The sequence below is a fragment of the Pseudopodoces humilis genome, chromosome 23 (genome assembly GCF_049639895.1).
Source record: "Pseudopodoces humilis isolate 2021_Gansu_Grassland_sample_001 chromosome 23, ASM4963989v1, whole genome shotgun sequence".
Taxonomy (NCBI): domain Eukaryota; kingdom Metazoa; phylum Chordata; class Aves; order Passeriformes; family Paridae; genus Pseudopodoces; species Pseudopodoces humilis.
The window spans coordinates 1,440,346-1,467,827 of record NC_142222.1 but is presented as its reverse complement, the minus strand read 5'-3'; the positions used below and the strand labels follow the sequence as shown (position 1 = coordinate 1,467,827).

The 27,482-nt window shown below is 49.4% G+C and overlaps 1 protein-coding gene across 6 annotated transcripts in view; it reads right to left on the bottom strand.

Annotated features, from left to right (window-relative positions):
- The window catches only part of ACACA (acetyl-CoA carboxylase alpha), a 100,603-nt gene that overhangs the window by 51,354 nt on the left and 21,767 nt on the right, over positions 1-27,482 (bottom strand). For all 6 annotated transcript variants that reach the window (XM_014254957.2, XM_088066038.1, XM_014254956.2 and 3 more), the window contains 19 exons: positions 26,986-27,136; positions 26,420-26,523; positions 25,826-25,907; positions 24,440-24,585; positions 23,685-23,835; positions 22,337-22,471; positions 21,807-21,953; positions 21,443-21,631; positions 20,801-20,901; positions 20,602-20,690; positions 19,461-19,585; positions 15,544-15,657; positions 13,960-14,073; positions 13,281-13,370; positions 12,756-12,874; positions 5,803-5,826; positions 3,700-3,843; positions 3,101-3,197; positions 1,784-1,891 (listed from right to left, as the gene is read on the bottom strand). In XM_014254957.2, coding sequence (XP_014110432.2) covers positions 1,784-1,891; positions 3,101-3,197; positions 3,700-3,843; positions 5,803-5,826; positions 12,756-12,874; positions 13,281-13,370; positions 13,960-14,073; positions 15,544-15,657; positions 19,461-19,585; positions 20,602-20,690; positions 20,801-20,901; positions 21,443-21,631; positions 21,807-21,953; positions 22,337-22,471; positions 23,685-23,835; positions 24,440-24,585; positions 25,826-25,907; positions 26,420-26,523; positions 26,986-27,136 — 2,230 coding nt within the window. The remainder of the gene's footprint in view (positions 1-1,783; positions 1,892-3,100; positions 3,198-3,699; positions 3,844-5,802; positions 5,827-12,755; positions 12,875-13,280; positions 13,371-13,959; positions 14,074-15,543; positions 15,658-19,460; positions 19,586-20,601; positions 20,691-20,800; positions 20,902-21,442; positions 21,632-21,806; positions 21,954-22,336; positions 22,472-23,684; positions 23,836-24,439; positions 24,586-25,825; positions 25,908-26,419; positions 26,524-26,985; positions 27,137-27,482) is intronic.

Genomic DNA, 27,482 nt, shown 5'->3' with positions numbered 1-27,482 from the left:
CTCCCAGGGCATTAAAATAGAAGGGAGAGGGACTTCTTGTATGGGCAGAGAGGAACACGACAAGAATTAGATGGACAAGGGTTAAATGGGATGTCAGGTGGGGCCTTGAGGTCCCTTCCATCCTGAGATTCCAAGATTCTGCATTGCAAAGGTGACACAATTCAGATGCCAAATATTTTTTTCCAGCAGATCACAGAATATCCATTCTGGTTGCTTCTTCCTCACATTCCCCTAAGCCCCCTCTCAGGGGAGTGCTGCCAGCAGCATTTGCCACACCACTGATCCTTCAAAGTGTTAAGATCTCGTCATTCTCCCCTTTCTCAAACTTTCCTCCTTCCTCCTCCCTCTTCAAAAGCAAAGAACACAAAAGGGAGCAACAACTCAGCTCAAGCAGGAAAAAGCCAGCCCCTCTCGGCACAGACTGTGATGTTTCACTAAGGTTAAGCCCTTTGAAAATGAGCAGCAGTGACTATATTCATGGCAAGAGGAAGAAAATAACTTTAATAATGCCATGATTTAAAAAGCAAAAATTGTTATTGCTTTTAAAATTCCACAAGTGGCAGACAATAACAGCAGAGCAACAGGATTCTGATTACATGGTAATAATGTGGGTCTCCCAGCAAGGCCACAGCTATTACAGAGCGATTAGCCATCAGCACCTGGAGAAACTCCATTTCCACTGACTGCCTCAATCTCCTCCACAAGTCATTTACAAGTATATGATCCTAATTTCTATTAAAAAAACCACACACAACATGCTGGGACTAGAAGATTATTTGGACAATTTGGATCAACCTATTTGATAGTTTAATGTGGTTTTGGATTTTTTTTTATTTTTATTTTTTTAATATATTTTATTTCTTTCCTTTTATCCCCTCCCATAAAACGCCTGGAGCATGATCAAGCAGATGAAAAGCAGAACTAGTTTTAATTCTTAGATTTGATTGTTTTCCTTGTTTAAAGAGACAGGAAGCTGCTGAAGCCACGTGGATGCCAGTCCCATTTTGGATCCCCTGATTTCTGCAGGGTATGTTCCCACTTCCCAGGTTGAGAAGTTGGAGGTGCTCTTTCAGTGCTCCCAAAACCAGCAATCCCAGTTCCTGGGGGTATACTCAGCTCCCCAGACTGGTGGAGTTCTCCACACCACCAGAAAAGCAGGTGCAGGCAGAGCACAGAGTGGACACAAGGAGGCTGCTCCCAACCCAGGCTGTCTCACAACTGACCCAGCACTCACATGTGGGACTCTAAAGTGTATCCCACATTTAGGAAGGAGCCACAGAACATGACAAATAATTCCTCCTCAGGCCAGGAATGTCGTATTAAGGTGGATGCTCCAGCATGCTAACAAGGGCAATAAATTTTAATTGCATTCAGACTATGGTGATACACAAATACAGGACATTTTAATGTCATTTCACAAGGTTCTGCTGCTCATACAACAACTTTATCACCAGGAAAGGGACAGAATACATTTTTCAGAGCATGTGGAGACAGCTACTAAAGATTGACCTGATGTGTTTAAAACCTTCCAGGTATTTCACCCCATCAAAAATTAAAGGGAAGAAGCCCTGACCTGACAGATCAGAAGGAGGAACAATGACCTGGTGGCCTCAGGAAGGTGCAGCTACACCCAGCCAAAGAAACAGAATGGGATAAATTAAGGATGTAACTGCAGCACCTTTGTTCCGAAATCAAACAAAAACCTCCCAAACCTTGGGAACATCCAGACTTTTCCCAGTCCTGCACAAGGCCAGAGAGGCAGAGGGGGATGCAGGGGCCTTACCTTGCTCTGGGTGAACTCCCTGAACATGGCAGCCAGGCCGTCGTCGTCGACGTCGCTGTCGGTTTTGATGGCCACGTTGAGGATGTGGATGGGCTCCTCCCGGGCACTCTGCAAGGACAAGGGAATATTGCCCATGGATAAATAATTGACAACTCAGCACCTGCCAGTCCTCACAACAGGCTCCCTAAATGCAGCTTTAAAGCAGAGATGCTCTGGGGGAAATGACCTCAGCGGAGCACCCGGGAAAACTCTGAGGGAAATCGAAACAGCCTCATAAATCTGCAATTTCACAGAAGTCAATGTCCACAAACATCAAACAGGAGTCTCCTTTGGAAAATCTGAGTCTGAGGACGAGACAGGGCACAGGGTCAGGGCCTCCCTTTACCAGATGCAGCACAAGGACAGTAGAGGATTTCGGCATCAAGGAGAGTAATTAAATTAATCAAAGTGTAGGGGCAAAACAATGTGAGTTTTCATACCTACAACAGCATGAAATAATGTGGAAACATCAATTCCATTAGAGCTCCAAGCAATTACAAATTCAGCCTTCAGGAGCCTGTGATTAACTGGGAAAAACTGAATCTGGACAGGAAATCACCTTGGTGAGGTGTGGGGGATGTAAAAAGAGGGATCTGAGGGCATTAAGGTTGACAGTAATATTCTGGAAAAGGCTACAGTGCTTACACCCATCAGGATCAGTGGAAAACAAAGCCCTGTTCTGGACACAGACTACATTCCAGCAGAGCTTCCCACTCTTGCGGAGCAGCTACCTGTGTCTCTAAGGGAAACTGGACTTGCATCCCTACGGATTAGGGACCACCTGCTTCCTCTGCACCTGCTCTCCACATCACTGCAAAAACTGAGCAGCTCCACTCAGCTTCTCCTCCCCAAAGCAGTTCCAAGAGGTAGAGCAGAAGGAAGAATCAGGATTTAAGGAGACTGGGAAGGGTGTAAGACAGAAAACACGGCAAGTCAGACATAGGACAAAGACAGCTGAAGATGCAGTTCAACACCCTGGTGCAGAGAGAGGGTCTGCAGACTTAATGGTGGGTTTAAACTCTGTTATGCTGCTGTGGATCCAGTAATTCTGCTGATGCTAAAAGCCATAAACTAAATTTACATGGGGAGCAAGAGGCTGAGCCGTAGTTTTAGAACAGAGCTGGAAAGCGGCCGCCTACACCAAGTCACCTGCTGTGGAACAAGCGAGCAAATCACTGCCATAAATACACAAAGCTCCTAACTCCAGCTAGGGAGGAGCATCCAGCCTCAGCCCTGCTGCCAGCCTGAGAGCACCTTCCAGAAAAAAACCCACCCTACCTTGTCTTCATCATACAGGGAAGCGTGGCCAGCCTCGGGGAACGTCGGGCTCTGCGGGGGAGAGTCGCAAAAGCATCCCATGACTTCATCAAAGATCCTGGAATACAGCAGGGAAGGACAGTCACCAGCACACCACTGCCAGCACACAGAGCACCCAGCACTGAACACACCAGCGCTGGTAGGAAAGGGCTCCTTCCCCTGCTGGGCTCAAAGATGAGGAGGGAAATCCTCAAACCAAGTCTGGATTGTCCAACATTTGTCAGAGCCCTCCTGGGTGCAGGTTGAAGGCTCTGCTGGGGGGCTGCCTATCCCAAAATGATGGAAGCACAAAGAACTCCCCCACACACACACCCACAGAGCATTGGGAGGTGTCAGCACATTCCCAAATGGTCTCCATCCAGCAGGAACCTGGGATGCTGATCCCTCTGTCTGCAAACTGCTCCTCCAGCAGCCTGAGGCTGCGAGGGGACACGCACAGGGACCCAAACAGGGAAGCACGCTCAGGACCAGTCTAAACCTGACTCTAGACCTGGCAAAGCCTTCCCCCAGCTCTGCCAGGGCCCAGGTGGGGAGGTGGCCCCAGAAGCAAGCCCACACACCTGACAAAGTCCTCGAAGGTGCGGAAGGAGACCATGCCGCCCATGCGCTGGCACGGCGGCGTGAAGGAGTTGTCCAGCAGCACGTCGCTCACGCTGGCCACGTGCACCATGCCATAGTGATTGAGGTTGGAAGAGAAGGACATTCTAAACAGCAAGGCAGCAAGAGCACAGTCAGTAGGGACAGGGGAGGAGGGGACAGCACCAGGACAGGGTTTGGGCACGTGCTCTGACCACCCGGAGCGTGGCTGTGCAATCCATGTTGGATTTCTCAGCCTGCTCCAGAGCCCCTGCCATGCCTCTGGTCATCCCTCACTTGGGTGCTGTCTCAATGACAGGAACACTCAGAGTTAGCAAATAATGCCATAACCCCTTAAAACAGGTATTTCTTGAGATGACAGGAGAATTCTGACTATGCAAAGCTGAACTTATTTTTCCTCCTGTCTTTATGATTTGCTTTACATGATTCAAACAGCAGCAACTGTAAGATTTGACACTTGAAGGATTCAGCACATTTTTACAAATTAGGTTGAAGCACACCATGCTGTATTATCTTATTGATTCCATGATTTTTCTGATCATACTATAATTTGCACTCCTCAAATGCAGTAGGATACAGTGACTTCTCCAAAATTCTTTACTGATACACTCATATCCCTACCCTTTCTGTTCAAGAAACAACTGGACATGGCACTTGGTGCTCTGGGCTGGTTGACAAGGTGGGGATCAGTCACAGGCTGGGCTCCATGGTCTTGAAGGTCTTTTGCAACCTCACTGATTCTGTGATTTTTATGTTTTTTAAAGACTCCCAATGCCACAGTCAAGACTAGCAGAGGAAGCCTCTCACACAGTGAGGAAAAACCACACAATTAGATTGGACCTTTCTCTGGTGACCACAGCTGGGGGTTTGCCTTCTCTGCAATAATTATCACCAACTTCTGAGCTGTACTAGAGACTTGTCTGAATTCAGACTTCCATCACGAGCTGCCTGACACATGGTGATTCCTCTGAAGAGGAGGTGCTGGCCCAGGGCCCACGTGCTCCTCACTTGGGGACACGCTCATTTTGCTCCTCCCAGCTCAGGCCACAACAGGAGGGGAGATGGGGAAAGAGGTCAGGGAGCTGATTCCCCACCACACCTCAGAGCTGTCAAGTCCCAGGGGTGCTCAGCTGGGTGGGAAAAGCAGGGCCAGACCCAGGACCTGGCTGAGCACTCCTGCCACAGCCACCTCCCAGCTTTGCTGAGATTTCCTCCTTTCCTCACACCAAAACCACTGTGAGACAGCCCTAAGTACAGAGTTAACAAGTCTAAAGTATCATCAGTGTGATTAATAGCTCTCCATGCTTAGAGTCACTCTCTGTTTCCACAATTTATCTCTGATTAAGAGCCATGAGACTTCCAAGCCCATTTTTACTATTTTTCCCTAAATAGGCTTGTAAGCAGTAATAAATAATAGGTATTCACATTTTGAAAGAGAGGGATTTTTCAGGACATGCCTTGGTGTACATTTCTTACAACTAATACAAAAACTATCACAGAACAGGAACTGAACAAAAAGACAGCAGACATTTTTCATGTATTATTTAAAACAAGAAATACTTTTCAACTGAGACACAGGAGGAAAAATTAGCGTCCAAAACACAACAAAACATGCTGTCAGCTGTTTGAGATGTAGATTCATCCATGGTGTGAGGGAGGTGAAACAGCCTGGACAAATTCTAAGCTATGGACAAGAAAAAAGGCTGGGAAGAACTGCCTGGGGTCACTGTGACACCCTGCCAGAGGGTCAACACCTCAGAATCCAGTGCCAAAAAAGACCCTAGGACAGCCCTTTGCTGTGTAACATACTGCAGATGAGCTGAGTCACCCAGCTAATTCGATTTCAAAGATTGCTGCATGCAAAGATTATTTATTTTTTTTAAAGTAAAGCTGAAAACATGTTTTAGACAAAGGGAGAGGAAAAGGGAAGGTAAAAGAAGAGTTATGGTTGAAAGTTTCCCGAGTAAAGAGAAGGGAGCTACAACAAAACATGTTAAAACATTCAGGATTAGGCTACTTCTTTCTAGAGGGGCTTTTGAAATTTGAAAAGATGATGAGTACCATACCTGTTTAGCGTGGGGATGTTCCCTCTGTAATCAAACAACCACAGTTAGTCACAGACTGGTTAGTGAGAGCCATCATAAAGAACCATCATCAAGCTGATGCACACACCAGCAACATCTTCACAACTGATCCCAAATTTGTCAGCTGCCAGGGACAGCTCCCTGCCAGGGTCCCTGGGGCAGAGCCAGGCCATGCAGAGAGCATGCAAATATTGAAATATCCCAGGAAAACACTTGGCATTTGCAAGGGACCCCACGTTCCTGTTCACTTTTCACTGTCCCCACTTCAAGCCCTTTGCACACACCAAGTGCAAAGCAAGACCGGGGGGGAGTTTGCACTCCCTGACACACCAGCAAACAGCAGAGGGGGGGGACAAAAAAAAAAGGGAAAAAATTACCATCTCACACAGGAAAATTGCAACAGGTTCAGGAAAACAAGCCAAATCCTCAGTGCCAAGCCTCCAGGCCAAGCAGCCCACGCACAGGCTCCCACAACGCAGGAACAAAGCAAACACACACAGCACCGTGGAATACATTGCATTTTCAGCATTCAGTACTAAAAAGAACTAGCTTAAGGCTAAAAAGAACAAACTTAAGGCTAATTTGAGGAAAACTTTACCAATTCTTTTCTAACATCAGCCCAACTCTCCCCATATCTGCATGCAGCCCAGGGCTTAGCGATGCACAAAAGGCAGAGGGGAGTGAGGGGCACATTTTCACACGACCAGCACAGCCCAGCCCACACCAGAAACAGCCAGGAGAGTGCTCCCTGCAACATGGAAAAATTGCTGGCATCTGACATGCAAAACAGCATAGATTAAATTTTTTAAAAAGTCCTTTCACACAGGAGGCTTGTGCAAAGGGATTAGCGAGAATTAAGAGATGGAAAGGAGAGCTTTGAGGAACATGTGAGTGGACATTCACCCCCCTCCCTTCAGGAGATCAATCCACAAGGTTTTTTGGACATCCTAGTCCATAGGCAGGACCCCAAGTTACTGAGCACAAAGTGCCAGTGTTTAATGACCAGTGTATTCCTGGTCACACTGCTCAGCCTGCCCTGCTCCTGTCCCAGACTGGTTTGGTCACAGCAGAGTCACCCTCACCACAAGGTGATGTGTTGGGTGCCTTACTGGTAGAGGCACAAAAAAATTCCCAAAATCTCCTTAAACCATATGTGGAAAACAAATCCCTAAAACTGTATCTGTTATGGTAGGAGTACCACAAGTATTTAATTTCTGGGGGGATGGTGGGGACAGCCCCTGTGCTGCAAAGCCTGTGGGCAGGACAGAACCGGCCTCGAGCCCTCAGGGGGTCGGGACTATTTTTTGAGCTTGGCAAAGACTGGGAAAGCTGCATGTGATCTACTTCAGTTGGAAAAAATAGTCTGGAGAGGACTGGCAGTTCCTACCCCCAGCAGGAACCCTCCTGTAGCTGTCCCTGGAAGGCTTTCAGAAAAGAGAGGGATAAAAAACCAGAGAAACAAATGTTCAGTTCAGCCTCAAGAAGGGCACCCTGGTGCTGTGCTCTGGGAGCTTCTCCTGCCACTCCACACAGAGCTGAAGAGGCTCAGGCAGGAGCGGCACAAGGGAAACAAGACAAGGAGGAGCAGAGAGAAAGTGGAAGAGAGCAGTTCAAACGGGGTATCAGGGAGAAACCCCTCCCTGGGAGGGAGGTGAGGCCCTGGCACAGGGTGCCCACAGAAGCTGTGGCTGCCCCTGGATCCCTGGATTTACTCCAGGTGGGACCTGGAGCAGCCTGGGACAATGGGAGGTGTTCCTGCCCATGGCAGGGGTGGAATAAAAGATCTTTAAAGTCCTTTCCAGCCCAACCCATTCCCTGGTTCCGTGCCAGGCCCCCAGAAGCACCAGGCCCAGGAGTGACACTGGCACAGCCATGGGGCAGTGCTGGCACCCCCTGCCCTCCACACCGGCCCTTCTTTGATCCCTGGAATGATCTGATCCCTTCTCTGATCCCTCCTCAGCTCCCAGAACGGCCCTTCCTGACCAGGAGCTGATCCCAGCAGGGATCTGCTCCAGCCCCATTGCTGCTGCACCTCCTGGGGACTCTGAGCTGGGTTCCCCTTGCTCCCTGTGAGGAGCAGGAGCTCTCCCCACACCATGGCCATGCAGAGCTCCAGCTGGGAGCGAGTGCCAGCGCAGGGCACAGCTCTGGAAATGAGGCAGCAAAGCAGAATCAGCAGAGGTTGGCTCAATAACCCACTTGTAGTTATTAACAGCAGTACCACAGGAGAAAGAGCAATTCCACTGGCTCTGGCCAGTGCCATTCCTCTTATGTTTCTTCATTTCTGTAGAAAAATCTAAGCAGAAGGCTGTGAAACATGCCTCAAACCATACATTTTGATTGGGTTTTTCCTCTCCCTCTTTCTTCCCTCATTCTTCTGCTCCCTCTGTGATTCAGCCAAGCTGAATCTGCTACAGAAGTCCAATTTGCATAAAATTATCATCGTTCCATTCAGTTTGCTGCCCCTTCCACAGCCCCTTCTTTGCTCTGCTGGAAGATTTTGCCCTTTCCGAGGCAGGCAAGCCAAGGGAACGGCAGCACATTACTGCTGCCTGCTGCCTAATTAACATCAAACCTCAGCACGGAGCTGCAGGGATTTACAGGTGTCCTGGAATCATTTTCCCCTCCTCCCTCCCCGTACAAACCACTCTCACAACAAGAAGGGGACCCCAGGCTACCTGGCACCCCATGAGTTATCCCTTTGGGGCTATGGGTAGGGTCAGAGCCCACAGCAGCATGGCTGGGTCACTCCTGGCATCCAGAGACTGATGTCACAGGCTGTTCCAGCAGCTAGTCCACAGAAAATGCTTTCACTTTGTCAGAAATTCACATCTTATGAGTAGATCTTTTAAAATGGTAGCAGGAAAAAAAACCTCTGCACACTGCTCTCAATGTGAGTGAGTGTGGGGCTGTTAAAAAAGCCCTGTTTGGGACCAAGGATATTTAACCTGGCTTTCAGCCTTCCAAAGGGTTTCTACCTGTGAGCTAAGGAAGAGGCTGGCAAAAAGGAACAGCCAAAATACCCCATAGATGATAAAACATCAGGAGACAGCAAAGGAGAGATCATGCACCACTCTCAAGCCCTGAAATCAGCAACACCAAAGTCCAAGGTGGGGCATGAACAAACATCCACAAGCACAGAGGGAAGAGATTCCAGGCAAAACCAAGCACAAGATAGCTGAGATATTTATACTGATGGAAATACCCCTGGATGGGGCTCTGAGCAACCTGGTCTAGTGGGAAGTTCCCTGTCCATTACAGGGGCTGGAATGAGATGAGCTTTAAGGTCCTTCCACCCCAGGCCGTTCTGTGGTTTGATGATGCTGATGAAATGGAGAGCAACTCATGCCTAGGCTTGGATTCCACCCTTGGAAGCACCATGGATGCAGCCCCAGGAACAAATTCAACCCAATTTGCCTCTGCATCCCTGTTCGTGGGGTGTGTGCATTCCCAGCTCCAGAGGCAGCCAGGCCGTGCTGCTGTCAGACATTTCCTTTGTGGAGCCCCCAGCCTCACACCTGCCTTAAGCTAAGCAGGGCCATTATCAAAACTTCATCTGCAGTGCTAAAGCCTTCCTTACTTCTCCTTCCAGTGCTACATCCTGATCCAAGCTCCCCAGGACGTCCCCAGGCCAAAGTGGCAGCTGAGGGTGTCCCATGGCACAGAGGGAAGGGGTGGGCTCAGTGCCCAGAGGGGTTGGGAAGGCACGGCTGAGGCAGCAGGGACCAAAAACAGGCTGGGCTGTATTTCAGTTTCCTCTGGGGCTCAACAAAGCAGAAAGCAGAGCCCTGGGCTATCCCCACCACACCCAAAAATCAGGATGTATCCAGCACCTCCAAGTCTCCTTGTCAGCACCTGCCTCAGCATCTGACACAGGGGACACATCTGGCTCTGAGAAAAAAAGGGATCTGTTTTGTGGGAGCACATTTATCTCCGAGTTCTTCCCTCCTGATCCTCCAGCACATCTGTTCAGGGGAAGGGGGATCAGGGAAGCAGCTGAGCAGCCTGGCTGGGGGAGCTGGAGAGAAGGGGATGCTCTGGGAGGAGCAGGGCAGCAGCAGGCTCCAAGAGCTGGCTACAGCAGACAATGTCCCAGTTTAATTTAAACCTTACAGCTTCAGACATAAGAAAGGCTGCTGGAGAGCAGGAGAGGAGAGGGGATTAGAAAGAAACACTTTTGTTGAAAAAGCACTATAATTCCCTCTCCTCCACACACAATGTTTCTTTGAACAGAAGATTTTGAGCTAAGATTAGGCAAGGCCTGTTTCATGAACACCTCAGAAAGGCCTTTCAGTGTCTGTCACCTGGGCTGCCACGCTCACAAAGGCACAACCTTTGTCACCAGCCGATATTCCAGCCGCTCCCCGTCGCAGCAGGGCCGGCGGAACAAGCGGGAAGCGAAGCACAGCTCCGAGCAGGGCTCATTTCTTCCTCCATCTCCTCTCCCCAGGACCCTGGCTGGCTGCACGAGGCAGGTTATCCCCAGGCAAGGGCTCTGCACTTGTCTGCAGTCCCCTCTGCGGCGTGTGGCCATTGGCATCCCAGAGATCCCCCCGGATCCACGCCTCCAGATTGGATTTCTGCTCGGAGAGGGCTCACAATCTCCATTTGCTGCCAGATGGTGACACTGCACTCCTCATCTGCCCTGCACCGGGCACAGGGAATGCTGATGGATCCATAAAGCCCTCTGTGATTCCCATTAGAAGCTATTTTTCTCCCTATGACTTTCCCTTGCCATTCAGTGGGGATTCTTACATTAGGATGTTTTCTGTTAATTTGAACAAATAATTCCCCAAACAGCCTCTGCCCACAAAACCCACCAGGAGCAGGTTGCACTTCTGTGACTTTGTCAGCAGATTTAACAGCTTTTCTGTCCTCTCTGCTCCCCTGTGGGCAGCTGATGGCAATCCTTCCATGGCCAAAAACACAAAGTCTGAGCCTGAGCTGTGATCAGGCAGCTCAGAAGGAGTGAGTGGGATTGTTTCTGCCACAATTAAGTAAAGGCATAGCAGGGTTAAATGCCAATAATGAAGAATTTAAATATAAATTTTAAAACCTAATTAGAATTTAAACCATTATCATTTTGCTGTTTTCTCTACATGAATATTTGCTTCAGATATTTAAAAATATCTGAGGCAGTGGAGAAAAATATGTGGCATCATGTAAGAGCAGCTCCCAAAGGGAATGCTCTCCTAAGGGCTTCTGCTCCTGGGTCACCAGCCCTGCAGAGCCTTGAGGGACATTTTGGGATATTTTGGCTTTGGGGTTTGCCCTTGGAATGCATTTTTAGCTTTTCAGCCTAAGAATTTGTGCTACAAAAGATAAAGAAAAGCACATGATGAACACAGACCATGGTCAAGAACAACGAAGAAGACTTAAGCAGGACAATAGCAAAGTTTTGAGATTTCCACGTCCTGGGTTTAACACCAGGTGTGGCTTCAGAGCTCCTTAAACCCTGTGCCACCATCAGCCCCTGGGCACCCTGCAGCCACCCCAGAGGGAGAGCAAGGAGCTGCCCCAAGCACCAGGAGCCAAATTCATCACTGGATCAGCTGGAGGCACCTCCAAGGAGCTGAACCTGCCCCCGAGCCCGCTTCCCTCTGCCTGAGGAACACAGTGCAGCCTGAGGAGCAGAGCTGAGCTCACAACACTGTCCCAGCCAATTCAGTGTAAGGAGAGAGGAGATTTCAGGCCAAGGAGCTGTTCCTGCAGCAGGGAACATCTTCTCTTCCAGCTGACCTTCTCTGATTAAGCCTGTGCTCCACAGAGCAGAGCAGTGGACAGCTCTGGAAGGCCGAAAATCCCCAAGCAACAAAGGCAACTGAGGCCAGCAGAGAAGAAATGGAGGAAGAATGAAGGGGAGAAAAGAGCACTGTAAAGGGGTACTAAAAATAGTATGCAATTATTTACAAATACTCTAGAAACGCAGGGAACAGATGAGCCCATACACATGTCCCATTTGTAGCAGGAGTGGGTCGGGGGCTGGCTGGGGACAGCCATTCATTTCCAGCAAAGCAGACCCTGAAAACCATTTCATAAAAGGTACTGATGGATTCTCAATGAAGCGAGACCGGACCCCACCAAAAATGAAATCAGGGGAAAGATGTTTGGAAACAAAGGAGGGAGAAAAGGCGGCGGTGCCCGGCACGGACCAACAGTGGCACCCGGTGGCTGCGGGGACTCACTGCGACCTCAGAGCCAGCAGGGATAAAAACCTCAGCTCAAATCCCCTCCTGGGGAAAACACGGGACAGACTGACCCCACAGACACCCAGAAACAACCTGCTCCAGGGCAAGGTTCCTGCCATGCAACCTTGGAAGGAGATGAGCCCTAAGGTTCTTCCAACCCAAACCTCATTCAGTCTTCTTCCAACCCAAAACAATGTGATTCAATGTTCCTGTAAGTTCTGATAATGAGGTTTTATCTCCTTAAATGAGCTAGAGATGCCACCTTCCTCTCCAGGAGGAGGCAGCAAGAGCTGATGCTTTTGGTTCATAGTCACAAGAAATGCAAAACTGAATACCAAACTGTGTCAACCCCAGCATTTTGTGTAAAATTCTCATCTCGGTCTGCTCCATCAAAAAATCGTGTGCTACAGAAGTCACCTTATCCAGCAAAGCCAGGAAGGAGCAGAGCCACACAAGCACTCAGAAAGGGCTGGCAGGAAGGGGACAGGGACTGTTTGACTGTTCTGTGTTCAAATTCCGATTAATTGATTATCCTGTCAGGAATTGTATCTTTTGGAAGGCTGAGGATTCAGCTAGAACTGACATCCCAGAGATAATTTACTGCCCAAGCTGAAGTCAAAAACCAGAAAATAACCGAAAGCTGTACCACACCTAAACAAACCCCCTTTCCCCACCAGACCTACTGCAAGTTTCCTTTGCCAGGGCAGGAGAAGCCCCTCCCAAATCTCCAATTGCAGAGGACCTGACCTGTTGGGATGGGAGGTGGGCAGCATGAACTGGAACTCCACCACACAGGTGTTGTCCTTCAGCTGGCGGTGCTGGACACTGTTTAACTCATAGGCAATGTAGGCTCTGCGAACGTACACCTGGGGACAGAGAAACTGCATCAGCTGCACTGGGCTGAGGGCAAGAAATACCCCTGAAACCTCCAAAGTATTAAAAACCAAACAGATGCCTCCCAATGAGCAGCTAGATAAACTCAATTCAACCAGGATTTGAAGTTATTCTTTGAGGAAGGTCAGAACCATCAGGATTATCATCCTGTCCTCTGACAGCAGCTTCACTTTCTGCCTTCAACCACTCCCAGTCTTCACATAAATGTAACTTGAATTTGAAATTTCATTCCATTATCAATGTCAATGCTGTTAAATACCGGATTCTAAGCATGCCAAATCCCACACAACCTACAGCTCTCTTGGATCTTGCTCAAAACAAACCAAATCCACAGGAAAATTAAAAATACTGGTTTTTTTTCAATGGGAATAAACTCACCTCCAAAGCTGCCATTCTTACCACCTGGTTACTGTGGTAGAAAAAGTTGGGAAGCACATCAAAGATGGATGTCTCAGACAAAATGAGTTTCTAGGAGAGATCACATAAAGCAGAGGTTTAGAAGAGAACTTTGTCATGCAACCAGGCTCAGGCAAAAAAAGAAAATCCCCAAATCAAGCCTGGCTAGTTCTAATTTCTAAGCTTTTCCTGTTGTTCATCAAGGATTATGACTTTTTTCTATTAAACCACAGAAAACCTGAAATTGGAAGGGATCTGAGTCCAACTCCCTGCTCTTCACAGGACTAAAACTAAAACCATACCAGAGGAGCTCCTGGAGCTCCGGCAGCCTTGGGGCTGTGCCCATTCCCTGGGGAACCTTCTCAGCGCCCCACCACCCTCTGGGGGAAGAACCTTTTCCTAATATCCAATTTGAACTTCCCCTGGCACAGCTGCACTCCATTTCTTTGTGTCTGGCGCCCAGAGGGAGGAACCAGCACTGCTCTCCCCTGCGAGGAAGGTGCAGAACTGGCATGAGGTGATTCCCACACTGGCACAGGGACAAGAACAAAAAACAGGGGCAGAGCCATACAAAACCAGAGCCATACAACCCAAAGCCACAGGGAGCTCAGGACATGAAGGGGAGTGAGAAGGGAGCCAAGGAGAGGAGGCTGGTGGCTACCTGCAGGTTCTCAATGCAGAACTGGTGCCCGTACATGTCGATGGCCGACAGGAAGATGGACTCCACCTGGTTGTGACGCAGCTCGTAGGAGGGCAGGTGGGAAGCAATGAGAACCTGGGGAAACACGGGGAATGTCAGAGAAAGGAGCCATGCTGGGCCATCAGCAGGGGGCTGTCCCCTCCAGGCAGAAGCAGGCTGCTCCATCCCTGCCGAGGCAGCCAGGTCCTCCCGCGTTCTGCGGCACCCGGGTGATGCCGCAAACCCTCTCCCCTCCCCGGCCTCATTTGTGTGTCTGCTCCGTTTGTATTATTGGCAATTCCCCACGGAGAAGGGGAACAGCTTCAATCAAGTTCCATCAGTGCATGTGATTTAGCAGTGCAGAGCTGCTGGTCCTGGGGATTGCCTGCCCAGCTGTTAATTGGGAAGCAGAGCTGGCGGGGAGCAGCTGTGGGGAGGCCCACGCCGGAGCCACGCTCTGCTCCTGGGCAGGGGGGGAACAGACACCAGTGCCAGGTATTAAATGCCCAACGTGAGGGATGCAGAGGTAGGAAATGGAAGCAGCTTGCAGGGAAAATGAAGTGGAAGAGCAGCACAAGGACTGCAGCACCATCCCCAGTTGCTGCGGGGAGGTTCAGCAGCAGAACGGTTCAAGGACACAAACACAATCCTGAAGGAAACAGAAGGTCACTGAGCAGCTTCAAACACCGTGTTCATTTTCAATAGTCAAGCTTTGAAATAAAAGGAGAGACCCCCAAAGTGTGAGCTTTCCTGCTTTAGGCTGGAGATCAGGACTGTGGGGGGAGAGGAGCGATCAGACTCTGGGGTCAGCGCATCAGGAAACCACTGTGCCCTCTCACCCCTTCCTGGCAACAGAGGGAGGGTTCAACTGAGCTGCTGAACAGGAAGCTCACAACAATGTCTGGGTGCCTATGTGACATTCAAATCAGTTCTGCAGCAGACTCTTGGAATTCACAGCATCAAGAGTTTTTCCAGTTATTTCCAGGTTAAAACAAAACTGACAAAGCGCAACTCAAAGATGGAAGAAACCCTGCAAAAGGCCAGCGTAATTCTTTGTGGAAATTCCTTTGCAGCTGCAAAGAACATCTGCTTCTTGTGCAAATGGCTCTCCCTGTTCTCTGCACGCATGGATCCACAACTGGAAGGCAGCTGAGGAACCTGGAGAGCCTGTCCTTGTTGTTCCTGCACAATCCAGGCAGCCTGTGCTGGTCAGGTTTGCAGACAGACAAAACCACCAAAAACCACAGTGACCACGCATTTCCACTTCCTCCATCACACAAACCATTGGCTACCTCCAGTTAACTCCTGTGTGAGCCAGACAAAACTTTTTGGAGGAGCAGGGACAAAGGAATGCATGTTAAATGTAAATATTACAGCAATTGGGAATGCACCGCAGTCTTCGCCTGTCACCACGGTTAATCACTGTTAATTAGCCTCACTATCAAAGTGCTGCTCACAGGAACCTACTCTCCCCATTTGCACAGTGATGAAAATAAACATCAGGAGCTATGGATTTCCCAAAGGGGTGATCTGCAGGCAGGAGCAGCCCGGGCAGGGATCCCTCACCTGCCGCGCTCGCAGGGCCACCTTGGCGTTGGTCGTCTTGCTGAGCTGGGTCAGCTCGGTCAGGATATTGATCAGCTCGTCTGTCAAGGTGGGGTCACGGCCACAGAGCTGGTCCTGGGAACAGAGAGAACAGGAAATGCTTAGAACAGAGGGAAAACATCAGCTGTGCTCCCCCAAAAGGAGCTTGAACCTGGCATACGAACACACACTCAGGGTTGGACCATCCCCAGGAGTCCAGACCTGAATTATCCTGGAATTCTGTGCTGACAAGGACACAAATATTCAGCACCCAACAATTTTACATACATAAATAAAAGGTGAAAGAAGGGACATGCACCATCTCTCATTCTCCTGTTTGTGCCATGTGTTCTGGCACCCAAACACACGAGAAATGCTGACCTGTCAGAGAGACTCAGAAAACCCTTTCCCATCACCCAGTTTCAGGTTTGTACCAGAAATTTCTCCTAGCACCAATGCAAAATTCAAAGAGCTTAAATTGTATCCAGACACCTTGTGGAACATGTAAAGTCAGCAAACCCTCCCCATGAAGGGTGACCAGAGTTACACTGCCAGAGAACCTCCTGACATCCACTTAAATAAACACTCAAACCTCACAAGTCCCCACAACTGCACAGCCACAAACCACCCACGCTTTGTGCAGCTTCAGCCAACACCAGAAAAAGGACCTGTCATTCCTCTGACAAGGCTAAGCAAAGCTAACTAAACCCATGAATAAAGTACTGTACTTCCTGCCATGGTACAGGACTGAGTCCATAATATTTCCTCTAACCAGAGAATCCTGGATCTGAGGAGATCCACAAGCTTACCTTACTGTCTGAATTGGCTGGATAAGACAAAACTGAAGAGCACAAACTTCCAGTGTCAATGCTGTCCCAAAACTCTTCTGAATTCATCCATTCAAAAAAATGCCAACAGTAAAGACTTTCTTCCAAAAATAGTTTCAATTCCCATGAATAATCCCAGTCTCCAACATTTCTTATGAGCCTCTTCCCTCCCACCCCAAAGCTGGAAACCCTCTAGGAGCCTCTAACGTGATTCTTCCACACAGCACTTAACAGCTTGTCTTGATAAATTAATCATAGGAGAGAAATGTGAGATGAAACAGGGATTTGCCATGAGGAAGAGCTGGTGCCTAGAAGTTTAAAGAGATCTTAAACACCTACAGACCAGAATAGGCCATTTGAAGATCCAAGAAATAGCAAAGGATAAGGGGAAACCTCTGTGCAGCAAGTGGGATTGACAAACCTGCCAGGGAAAATAAAGTAAAAACCAAAGCCAAATAATACAAAAGCCCCAGAGAGTGAATAACTACACAACAGCTCATACTCCACAAGATTCCAAGGCTCAACAGCTTTTCCCTCACACTGCTCCTGATCCCTTTCTCTCCAGCCCCACACAGGAATGATGACACAGATCTCCCAGGGAGACAGACCATACTCAAACCACTGAGGAAACATCGGAGCTCCTAACTCTGATCAGACTGCTGTCCTCTCCTGACCAGCCCTGGGCCACCAAACACGAGTGTGATTGTTCCCAAAGGAAGTTCTGTGCATTTATCCACTCCAGGACACTGTGGGGATTGACATTCACTGCTGGATCTGAAACACAAACTCCAGGCTGCTGTTGTGTTCCTGCTGCAGCGAACAGAAATCCGATAGGACACAGGGCCCTGCCATGCCACCAGCCACTCCATCCCATTCAGGCCAGGACATTTTCTGTGCTTAAGTTAAGCACAGAAATGAACATACAACAACAAATCTCACTGTATTTCAACAGATGTATGAGGGATGAAGCGGTTCCCACCCTGCCTTCAGTGCCTGCTGGCTAAAAAAGGTGAGTGATGGCAGCATAACACCATTACTAAAGCCATCCTCAGAGCCCCTGGCTAATAATGGATTCCTGGGATCCATCAATAACAGCCCTTACCCCACCCCACACTTACAGCTTGGCCCCAGAAAACACCACAGCTGTCACCGTGGTGACACCAAACGTGCCACGGGGCCCTGAGGAGCCACGAGCTGCAAGGGAGAGGAGTGATGGTCTTCTGGTTCACGTGGAAGCTCAGGGACAGCCAGCTGTGCCAAGGGTGACCACAGGCACGTTGTCCCTCCTGAGCTCACCGTTCCCACTCCAGAGGAGAAACCCCTGTGTCCCCATGAGGTGGCACCGTGGCCTCACCGATGGCGCTCGGACAGCCAGGAGTGACCCTTCCACCGTGGTCTCCTTGGTGTTCCAAGATCTGCCAACCTGGGATGTTGGCCTTCACTTGAAGAGAACCAAGAGGCAGTGATGAAGAATGACCCAACAGGAGGGACAAGGGAGGCTCTCTGAGGTCTCCCCAGCACCAGGAGCCAGCGAGACACGGCCCGCACGAGGTGACAAACCACACAGAAAGTTCCAGCCCCATTTTAGCAAGGAATAATCAGGATGACAACAACAACCCAAAGCCAGGCGCTGGCTCTGCCTGCACTGATTGGCAAAGGCAGCAGCAAAGCCTCAGCCCAGCTCTCTGACAAGGGCTAACGCCTCGCCGGCACCCCCGTGTAATTACACACTTGAGTGACTGGACTCTGAAGAAAATTGAAGGCCTGAGCTGTGAACAGCTGCCATTTTCTCTCTCCATCACGCCAGCGTGATTACTTGAGAAATGAACAGCCCCGGCTCAAAGCTACTCCAGAATTCTCAGAGGAAATATGGCTCCGTGTTCAAATAATGAGATTCTTAAGGCAAGCGTTACTTACAATCACACCACACACCAAAAAGGGAAAGGGGGGAAAAAAGGGGAAAAAGGAGAGCCAGGAAGAAAGAACACCAGGATCCTTACGCCTTACAAATGAGAATTTAAGAAACCCAGCCTCGGTTTAGGAAAATTATGACACTTTTTTTGCTTTGGAGAGTTATTTCGTGGATGGCTACTTTGGATGTGTTTTTGGGAGTAACAGACGACATTATGCTTGTAAAATAAAAGACAAAAGGGAGGGAGAAGGAGGGAGAAGGAGGGAGAAGGAGGGAGAAGGAGGGAGAAGGAGGGAGAAGGAGGGAGAAGGAGGGAGAAGGAGGGAGAAGGAGGGAGAAGGAGGGAGAAGGAGGGAGAAGGAGGGAGAAGGAGGGAGAAGGAGGGAGAAGGAGGGAGAAGGAGGGAGAAGGAGGGAGAAGGAGGGAGAAGGAGGGAGAAGGAGGGAGAAGGAGGGAGAAGGAGGGAGAAGGAGGGAGAAGGAGGGAGAAGGAGGGAGAAGGAGGGAGAAAGGAGGGAGAAGGAGGGAGAAGGAGGGAGAAGGAGGGAGAAGGAGGTAGAAGGAGGGAGAAGGAGGGAGAAGGAGGGAGAAGGAGGGAGAAGGAGGGAGAAGGAGGGAGAAGGAGTGAGAAGGAGGGAGATGGAGGGAGGAGGAGGGAGAAGGAGGGAGAAGGAGGAAGAAGGAGGAGGAAGGGGGGGGAAGGAGGAAGAAGGAGGGAGAAGGAGGGAGAAGGAGGGAGAAGGAGGGAGAAGGAGGGAGAAGGAGGGAGAAGGAGGGAGAAGGAGGGAGAAGGAGGGAGAAGGAGGGAGAAGGAGGGAGAAGGAGGGAGAAGGAGGGAGAAGGAGGGAGAAGGAGGGAGAAGGAGGGAGAAGGAGGGAGAAGGAGGGAGAAGGAGGGAGAAGGAGGGAGAAGGAGGGAGAAGGAGGGAGAAGGAGGGAGAAGGAGGGAGAAGGAGGGAGAAGGAGGGAGAAGGAGGGAGAAGGAGGGAGAAGGAGGGAGAAGGAGGGAGAAGGAGGGAGAAGGAGGGAGAAGGAGGGAGAAGGAGGGAGAAGGAGGGAGAAGGAGGGAGAAGGAGGGAGAAGGAGGGAGAAGGAGGGAGAAGGAGGGAGAAGGAGGGAGAAGGAGGGAGAAGGAGGGAGAAGGAGAGCAGCAGGCACTTACAATGAGCATTGTAACCAGCAGGTTCTTCTTGGTGACCTGGGCATGGGAGAAGATGTAGTTCAGCACTGCATTCATGTCACTCTTGTTCTCCTCACGAAGGGTGAAGACACACTTGTCATAGTGACCTGCAGGCAGAAATGCACATTTCTTTCCCAGTCTTCACACCTCTGTGGCAAGGATTGCAAGTTACTAGATGTGTCTTTGTTTTTTATGTGGATTTTTTGAGAATCTCCTTGGCTTGAAGGGAGCAGACAAGGAAGATGGAGAGAGAGTGTTTACAAGGGATGGAGTGACAGGACAAGGGAGAATGGCTTCACACTCACAGGGAGAAGGGTTAGGTTGGGTATTAGAAAAAAAGTCCTCCCTGTGAGGGTGGGCAGGCCCTAGCACAGGGTGCCCAGAGCAGCTGTGGCTGCCCCTGGATCCCTGGAAGTGTCCAAGGCCAGGCTGGATGGGGCTTGGAGCAGTCTGGGACAGTGGAAGGTGTCCCTGCCCATGGCAGCAGTGGAATGAGATGTGCTTTAAAGTCCCTTCCAACCCAGACCATTCTGTGTTTCTCTATGGTCCACACAATCAATTTGGGAAGGAATCATTCCCACCATCACCTACTTCAAACTTTAATTCTAACACCACACTCTTAATAAACAGCTCTAAGACCAAATGCCTCCTCTGTGAGCAATACTGAGATTGGAATAGGGAGCTCAGACTTTCATTCAAATGACAACCAAAATGAAATAACAGCAAAAAGCCTTGCACCATCTTCTGCTGCCAGCAAATTGAAGTGGAAATGAATCTGCAGTACCATTAGGCCGGGGCAGGTAATGGAGCAGCACAAAAGAAGAGTGGAATCTGAACTACCTGTAAGAGCCAGAGCCTTGGAATTAGCCTGGCCTTCATTGCCATCTTGTGCCTGGATACAGCAGTGCAAGGCATTGATTTCACCTCTCAGCTTCAGCTGAGCTGTGGGGACAGAACCTCCTCTACAAAACCCAAGATCTGACTGCAGACTTTTAAAAACAAGCCTGTGCACCTCACCCTCAGCACAAAGTCAGAGCAAACCTCCAAAGGGCCCATATGGACTTTTCCAGGACCAAACACAACTCTTCAAGGAATCAAATCCCTGAAGTGCCCAGGAACTCACCGTGCTGGAACTGAGTCTCCACCTTCAGGTACTGCCGGAGCAGATCCATCACCACGGCTTTCATGTGGCCCCGAATGCCACTGCGGTACCTGCAGAAACACCAAACACAGCACTGAGCGAGGCTGGCTGCACACACAGCCCCTGCCAGGCCTGCTGGGGGCAGCTCCTGCTCTGCAGGACACCCCTGGCAAAGAATCACCTCTGCACGAGCTGCACAATGCTCTGAGTGTTCATGAAGAAAACCTCGCGCTCCGACTTGCGGTTCAGCGTGGCCGCGTGGCTGTCCAGGATGTTGGCAATCTGAAAGGGAAAAGCTCCTGGTAAAAAAAGGCACAGGGAAAGCCCTCGATGGGCTGGACAACCAGCAGAGACACACCAGAGCCCCAGCAGACTCTAGCAAAGGAAGTTCAAGAGCTGCCAGTGATACAAAAATCAAAGCACTGTATCAGACAGTGGAGAAATCGGCTTCCAGCATCTCCGTACCCTCCCAGGCCTCCCTCGGCTGCAATCATTCTTTTTTGAGGTTACAGTGGCACTACAAATTGCACTGCAGCACATGCACCATGCAAAAAAGCAAATGAATGCCCACAGGGCCACTGATAAGATTCAAGTGTTTCCCAAGTGCCTGGTTAAAGCTATACTGAGCAGGGAACACCTTCAGCACAGGTAAAGAGACAAGCCTTGAAGTGACACAGGCAAGTATTTTTCATCAGGAGGACCCCATGTTCAAACACACCTTTCAGGTTCAATTAACCTCCACATCACTTAAAGGAACTTTTTCTCTCTCTCTCTGCCCCAACACAACCCAATTTTTATCCCTCCACGAAGTGTGGTTGGTCACCTGTTGGCTGGGAAACTGGCAGAGGACAGAGGTGATGTTACTGGCATACTGGGCCATCTCCTTCTTGATGGACTTCTCCACATTGGGTGGTATCCGTCCAGAAACACTGGTCATGATGTCCTGAAGCTCCAGCAGGGGCAAAGATGGATCCCTCAGGGTCTTCATTAAACGCTCAACCCAGCCCTTCACCTAGAGAGAGACAAGGCAGGGTGAAGGCAAGAATGAAGAACAAACAACAAAAAGGGGGAAAAAGGACGGGGTTGGTGTCCAACATCCCATCTCATGGGTGGCAGAAAAATGCCCAGCCCTTCCTTGAGCTGCAAGAACGTTGTGTTTTGGTTCTGGGAGAAGAGGTCCCTGGTACCTTGCTGCTGAAGAAGGGCTCTGGCAGGCAGTACCCGTTCATCACATTGACCAGGTTGTCCAGGACGTAGTGGAAGATGCGATGGAGTTTCTCACCCCGCAGCGCTGTGCTCTGGATCTGGGGCAGGGTACCCGTGTGCAGCTCAGCCTGCAACAAGGAACAGCCTCACTGAGCCTCCTGTGGGGCACCAGCCATGGGGAACAGCCAGTCACCCCCAGCTGCAGCCAAGGTTTAACCCACAAGGATTCCCAGAGTGGGAAATGCAGTGGGAAATCTCTTGGTTGAGAGACACATCCCCACAATAGTACTGAGGAAAGCAGAGAGCAGGAATGGTAGGTAAGTTCAGCCTGAATCAGAGAGAGAGAGAAAAATCTCAGTCCCAGTCCTCATCTGAGACAAATAAATGGTGAAGTGACAATTCCAGTACAATGCACAAATGGGAAACTGCTTCACTGGACCATCTCGTACCACTCTTGACACCACTCCCACATTAAAACCCCACAAAATCTGTGCCTTCTGCAACTCCTCACCTGCTGAACCCTGCTGGGATCATCCAGCTGGAGTTTGGCAATCACACAGCCTGGATCCAGGACTGCCCCTGGGCGTTTGACATAGTGGATGCAGCCTGATTCTCCTGCTGTTATTGTCATCACCATTTTCATCACCTGTAGCAAAGAAAACAGGTTACACACTCAGCTCCCTGTGCCCCAAAAATGTTCTAGTTTTGGGAGCCAGCAGGAGCCACAGACAGACCTGCATGAGCACCTCTGGCATTCAGGTGTTCCCAAAACTTACAAGCACAGATTCCCAGAACAAAACCCAGACACTAAAGTGAAAGGGAGAACAAAATAACTGGCCACAAAACAGTGCAATAGGAACTTGAGAAATGTCACTGTTCACACTGCCTGAAGCAGCAGGGGATTCAGAAAGGTCCCACACTCAGCACAACGAACAAAGCAGACAATTTTCTGCTGCATTCCAAAGGCTCCTCTCAAAGGCTCCAGCCACACCTTCACTTCAAGCAGAGGGAACCAGGATCACTTTCTAGAGCTCTCAGACAGCTCTTCCCAGACAGAAATGCTTCCTTAGATCAAGAGCTGTTGCCTTTGGAGCAGAAGGGTTGGGTATGGAGGAGCCAGTTTGGTTTTACCCTTGCTCTGCTCTGCACCACTGGGAGCCACAGGGATTGTGTGGGTGGTGCCTTCTCAGCCATGACCTGTTGCAGTGCAAAAGCACTTACATAAAATAGCTGGATCTCTGTCTTGATATTTTTCTCCTACACATTGTCCCCAACTGGTTTAATTGCCCCTCTGTCATCACACACCCTCCCCTCCCTCAAATCTGTTTTGAGCCACACACTCCTACACAACCCCCTGTGCTTTCCTCACTGTGATGCAGAAATTGCTCATCCTCCTCCTTGGGAAGAGTTAAGTAACTTCCCAGGGAGAAGGGAGGAGTGACACTTATTAACTTGTGGGATCAACCTGATAAATGATCAGCTAACCAGGATGAAGTTTGTTACTTAACCCTGGCATATAATTCTGTGTCAGTGCTACAAGGAGAAGGCGTTCTTCACCACAGCTGGGTAGCACATGGATCCCAGCTTCCCTTGGAATCTCAGGAAGGTGACAGCCATGGTCCCACTGCTGAGAAATTTTGCTCATCACTTGGTGTACAGTCATTAACACTCAAATTTCAGCTGTCTAGTAATTTCTTCCCCACCCCATCACTCTCACTGATGGTTCCCACTGGAGTTCAGGTTCAAATTTGTAAATGAAATACTGTGAATTATCCCTCAACTTCCAGTCCCAAAGCATCCAACATCCCTCCCCTTGAGCTTTTTCCTGGGCAGCCAAACCAGTCCTCTGAGACTTTTACCTCAATTTCTGCAAAGCACTGGCCTGCAAACACGTGTCCCCCGTCCTCCACCACATACTGGATCAGCTTCCCAGCAGAAGGCGAGCGCAGGATGGAGGGATCATTCTCCTTCTCAAACACACAGGTCTTGTTCCCAATGGTGATGCGATACCTAGGGAAGAACAGGACACATCAGGGCAACAGAATTCCCTGGGGAAGGCATGGAAAAGGGGAATTCCCTACTTTACTTTGAAACAAAACTACGGGAAAACACCTCAACCAACAGAGGTGGAGATTCAGACCCAGAAAGTTACCCCAATTCTTTGTCCTCCTGAGCAGATCCATTACTTTTCCCAGAAGATAACACAGCAGAGGGGGCAGAGTTCACATTCCAGACCTGGGGATGCCCTTTGCTGCCCTTACTGCTATGATCCTTGCAGGGAATTTTGAGGGGATGCACTGAAACAGTACAATATGTCTTTACTTCTGAAGCAGCCATGGAGTTTCAAGAATTTTAAAGATTTTCAGGTTTTGGTTTTTATAATCCCAAAAGTCACTTTAAGGACCAAGCAGAGGACTCCAAGTGGTACACAGTCAGATCATTCTTCTAAAAGTAGCCAAGATCTGTTCTGTCTTAAAACTCACCACAGTCCACCCTGTAAAATCTTTCTTGGAGAGAATTCCATTCCCAGCTGATCTCTTGGGAAGCACAAAGTTACAAATACACCTCATTTTGGCTGTGTAAATGCTAAACATGAAGCTGTACAGGTTGCTACCTGTCCACTTCTTCTTTCATGTAGGTGGTGTAGCTGCTGCCATCGTAGGAGAGGAGCAGCCCCCCATCACTCAGGCGATGCACATCGACTTCCACACAGGAGCTGTTCATGATGACCACGTAGGAATTGGGAGACTGCCTGGTCACCTGCAAGAATGGCAATTACCCAGTGAACTGAACACAGCATTGAGTGGCTTGGCTGCCACAATACAGAGTTTTCCAAGTGCTGCAATAGTGGGAATTAATGAAGAGGAACAGAGATGTTTGATGTCATGTAAAAAAAATTGGGGTCACAAAGGCAAGCAACCAAGCTGATCAGAGGGATGGAGCACCTCTCCTGTGAGGAAAGGCTGAGAGAATTTGGATTGTTCAGCCTGCAGAAGAGATTCTGGGGTGATTTAATTGTGGCCTTCCAGTGCCTGAAGGGAGCCCACAAGAAAGACAGAGAGAGACATTTCACAAGGGCCAACCCAAACCAGTCTGGGATTCTGTGACACAGCAGTCAAGAGATAGCAGCACTAGTGCTGTCCATGAATGATGATTTAATCCTCTCACACTTTTGCACTGATGGTTGAGGTTCGATTGTGCAATTACAGATCATTTTCTCAGCCTCATCTACTTACGAGTCACAATCCTGTACTAAAGCTGCAGAATGGAGGAGATAATTTGGGGGGAAAAAAGAGAGCTTGTCTCACAGGGAAAGCAACAAGTTCTCTCCCTGGAGAAAGGGATCCTACCCCAGTCTCTGCCCCAGAGCTCCTATTTGATGCTGGGCAAATTCTTAAAAGAACACTTCAGCTGCTGCTCAATACCTCTATTCCTCATCAAAGATAAACCCGGGGAGGTGCAGAATTCTCACCACTGCAAAAACCAGCCTATGATCTTGTCACTAAAAACTTCACCACCACAAATCTGCCCAAGGAAGCTAATGAAGATTGCACAGGCAACCTTAAGTCTGATATTTCCTAACTTTCTTATGTTTGGTTTTGCAACACGGGGTTTTGCATGCAGCAAAAAAGCAACACCACAGGGAAAAATTGCTGCAAATTCTGTCACCTTGGTGGTCAAAACCCCAGCAGAGCAGACCTACATATTCAGAAAAATCAACTGGAAGTTTTGATCAACCTGTAGTAGTCTTTGCCTGTAACTAAGTAATTTTCACCCTACTCAGAGCAAGAGGCTGAAATGTTTACAGAGACAATGCAATGGAGCAATGTGAGGGGTGTTATCGTAAAGGAGGCCATGCTGATTTCTCCACCCACTAAAGCACAGAAAATAAACCCTGCTCAGACAGAATTCCCTGTACAGATCTGTGCAAAGATGAGGCCAGAGCAGCACAGGTGGCCATGTCCAGCTCAGAGGCAGGAGCAGGGGTCCCACACCGTACCTTCAGCACATACTTCCGTCCCTCGTAGATGAGCTCCACGTCCACCGTGTTGAGCAGAGTGTGAGCAGGGAGGACTTGGCCCCTGCAAAGGGAAGTACAAAACAAAACTGATCCTCCACAAGCCACCAAATGACTACCAGGGGTCCAAAGAGCTTCAGAGATGCATGCAAGGCTTTAGGAAAGACTAGCAGAGAGATGGAAGAAGGCTTTTATAGAGTCTCTTCCTAAGAGCGACACGAATCGGTTTGACCAAGTCAAACAAAGCCCCTCCAGCTACACAGGCCAGCTTTGCTCTCCTTCCCATTCACTCCTGGGTGACTCAGGACTCCCTAATGCTGTCCTAGCAGCACACAGAGAAAGAACTCTGTGTTTCTGAGCCATTTCCTGGAGCTCCTGCTAGAAACCAAAGCAATCTGTGCAGACAGCAGGGGATATTTTGAGGAGATGCAGATACCTGCCAGTTTTCTCAGTAGATAAAGAGCTCCCTGGGGCCAGGGAACAGTCAGCAGATAACAAGCCCTGTCAGTCCTGGACTGGACTTGAACAGAACCTGAACACCAGGAGTAATCACTAGAGAGCAGCTTGCACTTTTACCTTTCCAGGGAGTGCAGGAAGTTGGAGACGCTGTTTCGGAAGCTCACGTCAGCCACGTGCAGAGCCCCACACACCACCCCCAGCATGGTGTCAGGCCTCTCAGCCTAAAAAAGGGGACAGACACAGTCACACCTCCTCCAGCTGCAGCCCAATCTGAACACCTAGCTAGAAGAACCTCAGCTCTATTTTTGGTTCATGGCCAACTCTCTTTAAAATCAAGTCAGTGTAGCAGCCATGTGAACTCTACATAAAGCCATTATTTCTGTAACTCCTTAAAACTACGTTTTCCTCTGCCTGGATTAAATCTTGAGGTTCCAACAATATTTCCACTGTCATCTGTCCCAGATTCCAAACAACACTGGTCTCAATTCTTTTCTGAAGAACTTTAAGACCAACTTTCCCCAACAGGGACAACCAAGGATTTTGATATACATAAGAAGTAATGCCACTGAAAACGTTAATTCATTAAATGGACATTCACCACTCTAAAGCCTTTTGCACCAGCAGGCACCCACCCCTCCCCTGCTCACTGCCATGAGTGTTCCTGCAAGGGGAAGCAGCTGCACCTGCACTTTCTCGGCGATGAGCCGGTCCAGCCAGCCCGTGTCGATGCGGTTCTGCTGGAAGCTCTCTGTCTCCAGCAGCTTGATCAAGTATTCCACAGTGGTCCTGAAGTCCCCTCGGATGGACAGCTCCTTCAGAGCCACCACCATGTTTCTGAAAGGGGAAAGAAGCCCTGTTATCTACTCCATCCTAATGGCAGCACACAAGCTGGCAGCTCCAGACAGAAAAGCGCCTGAAGGTCAGAGCAGAAGAGCACAGGATCCTGCAGGAATGTTTGGGAATGGGAGAATATTGATTTCCCTGCTGCTGGTGTGAAGAGCAGCTCAGTGGAATCAGGAATTCTCCCTGTTATCATCACCCAGGGCCCTACCACATGTCAGGGCTGTACAACAGACAGACAGACAGACGGACATGGTGTGCACCCCACCCAGAGCAGAGCTGGGGAAAGGCTCTGGATGAAAAACCTGGTCAGACAGGTCTGCCTTAGGACCAGGTGCTT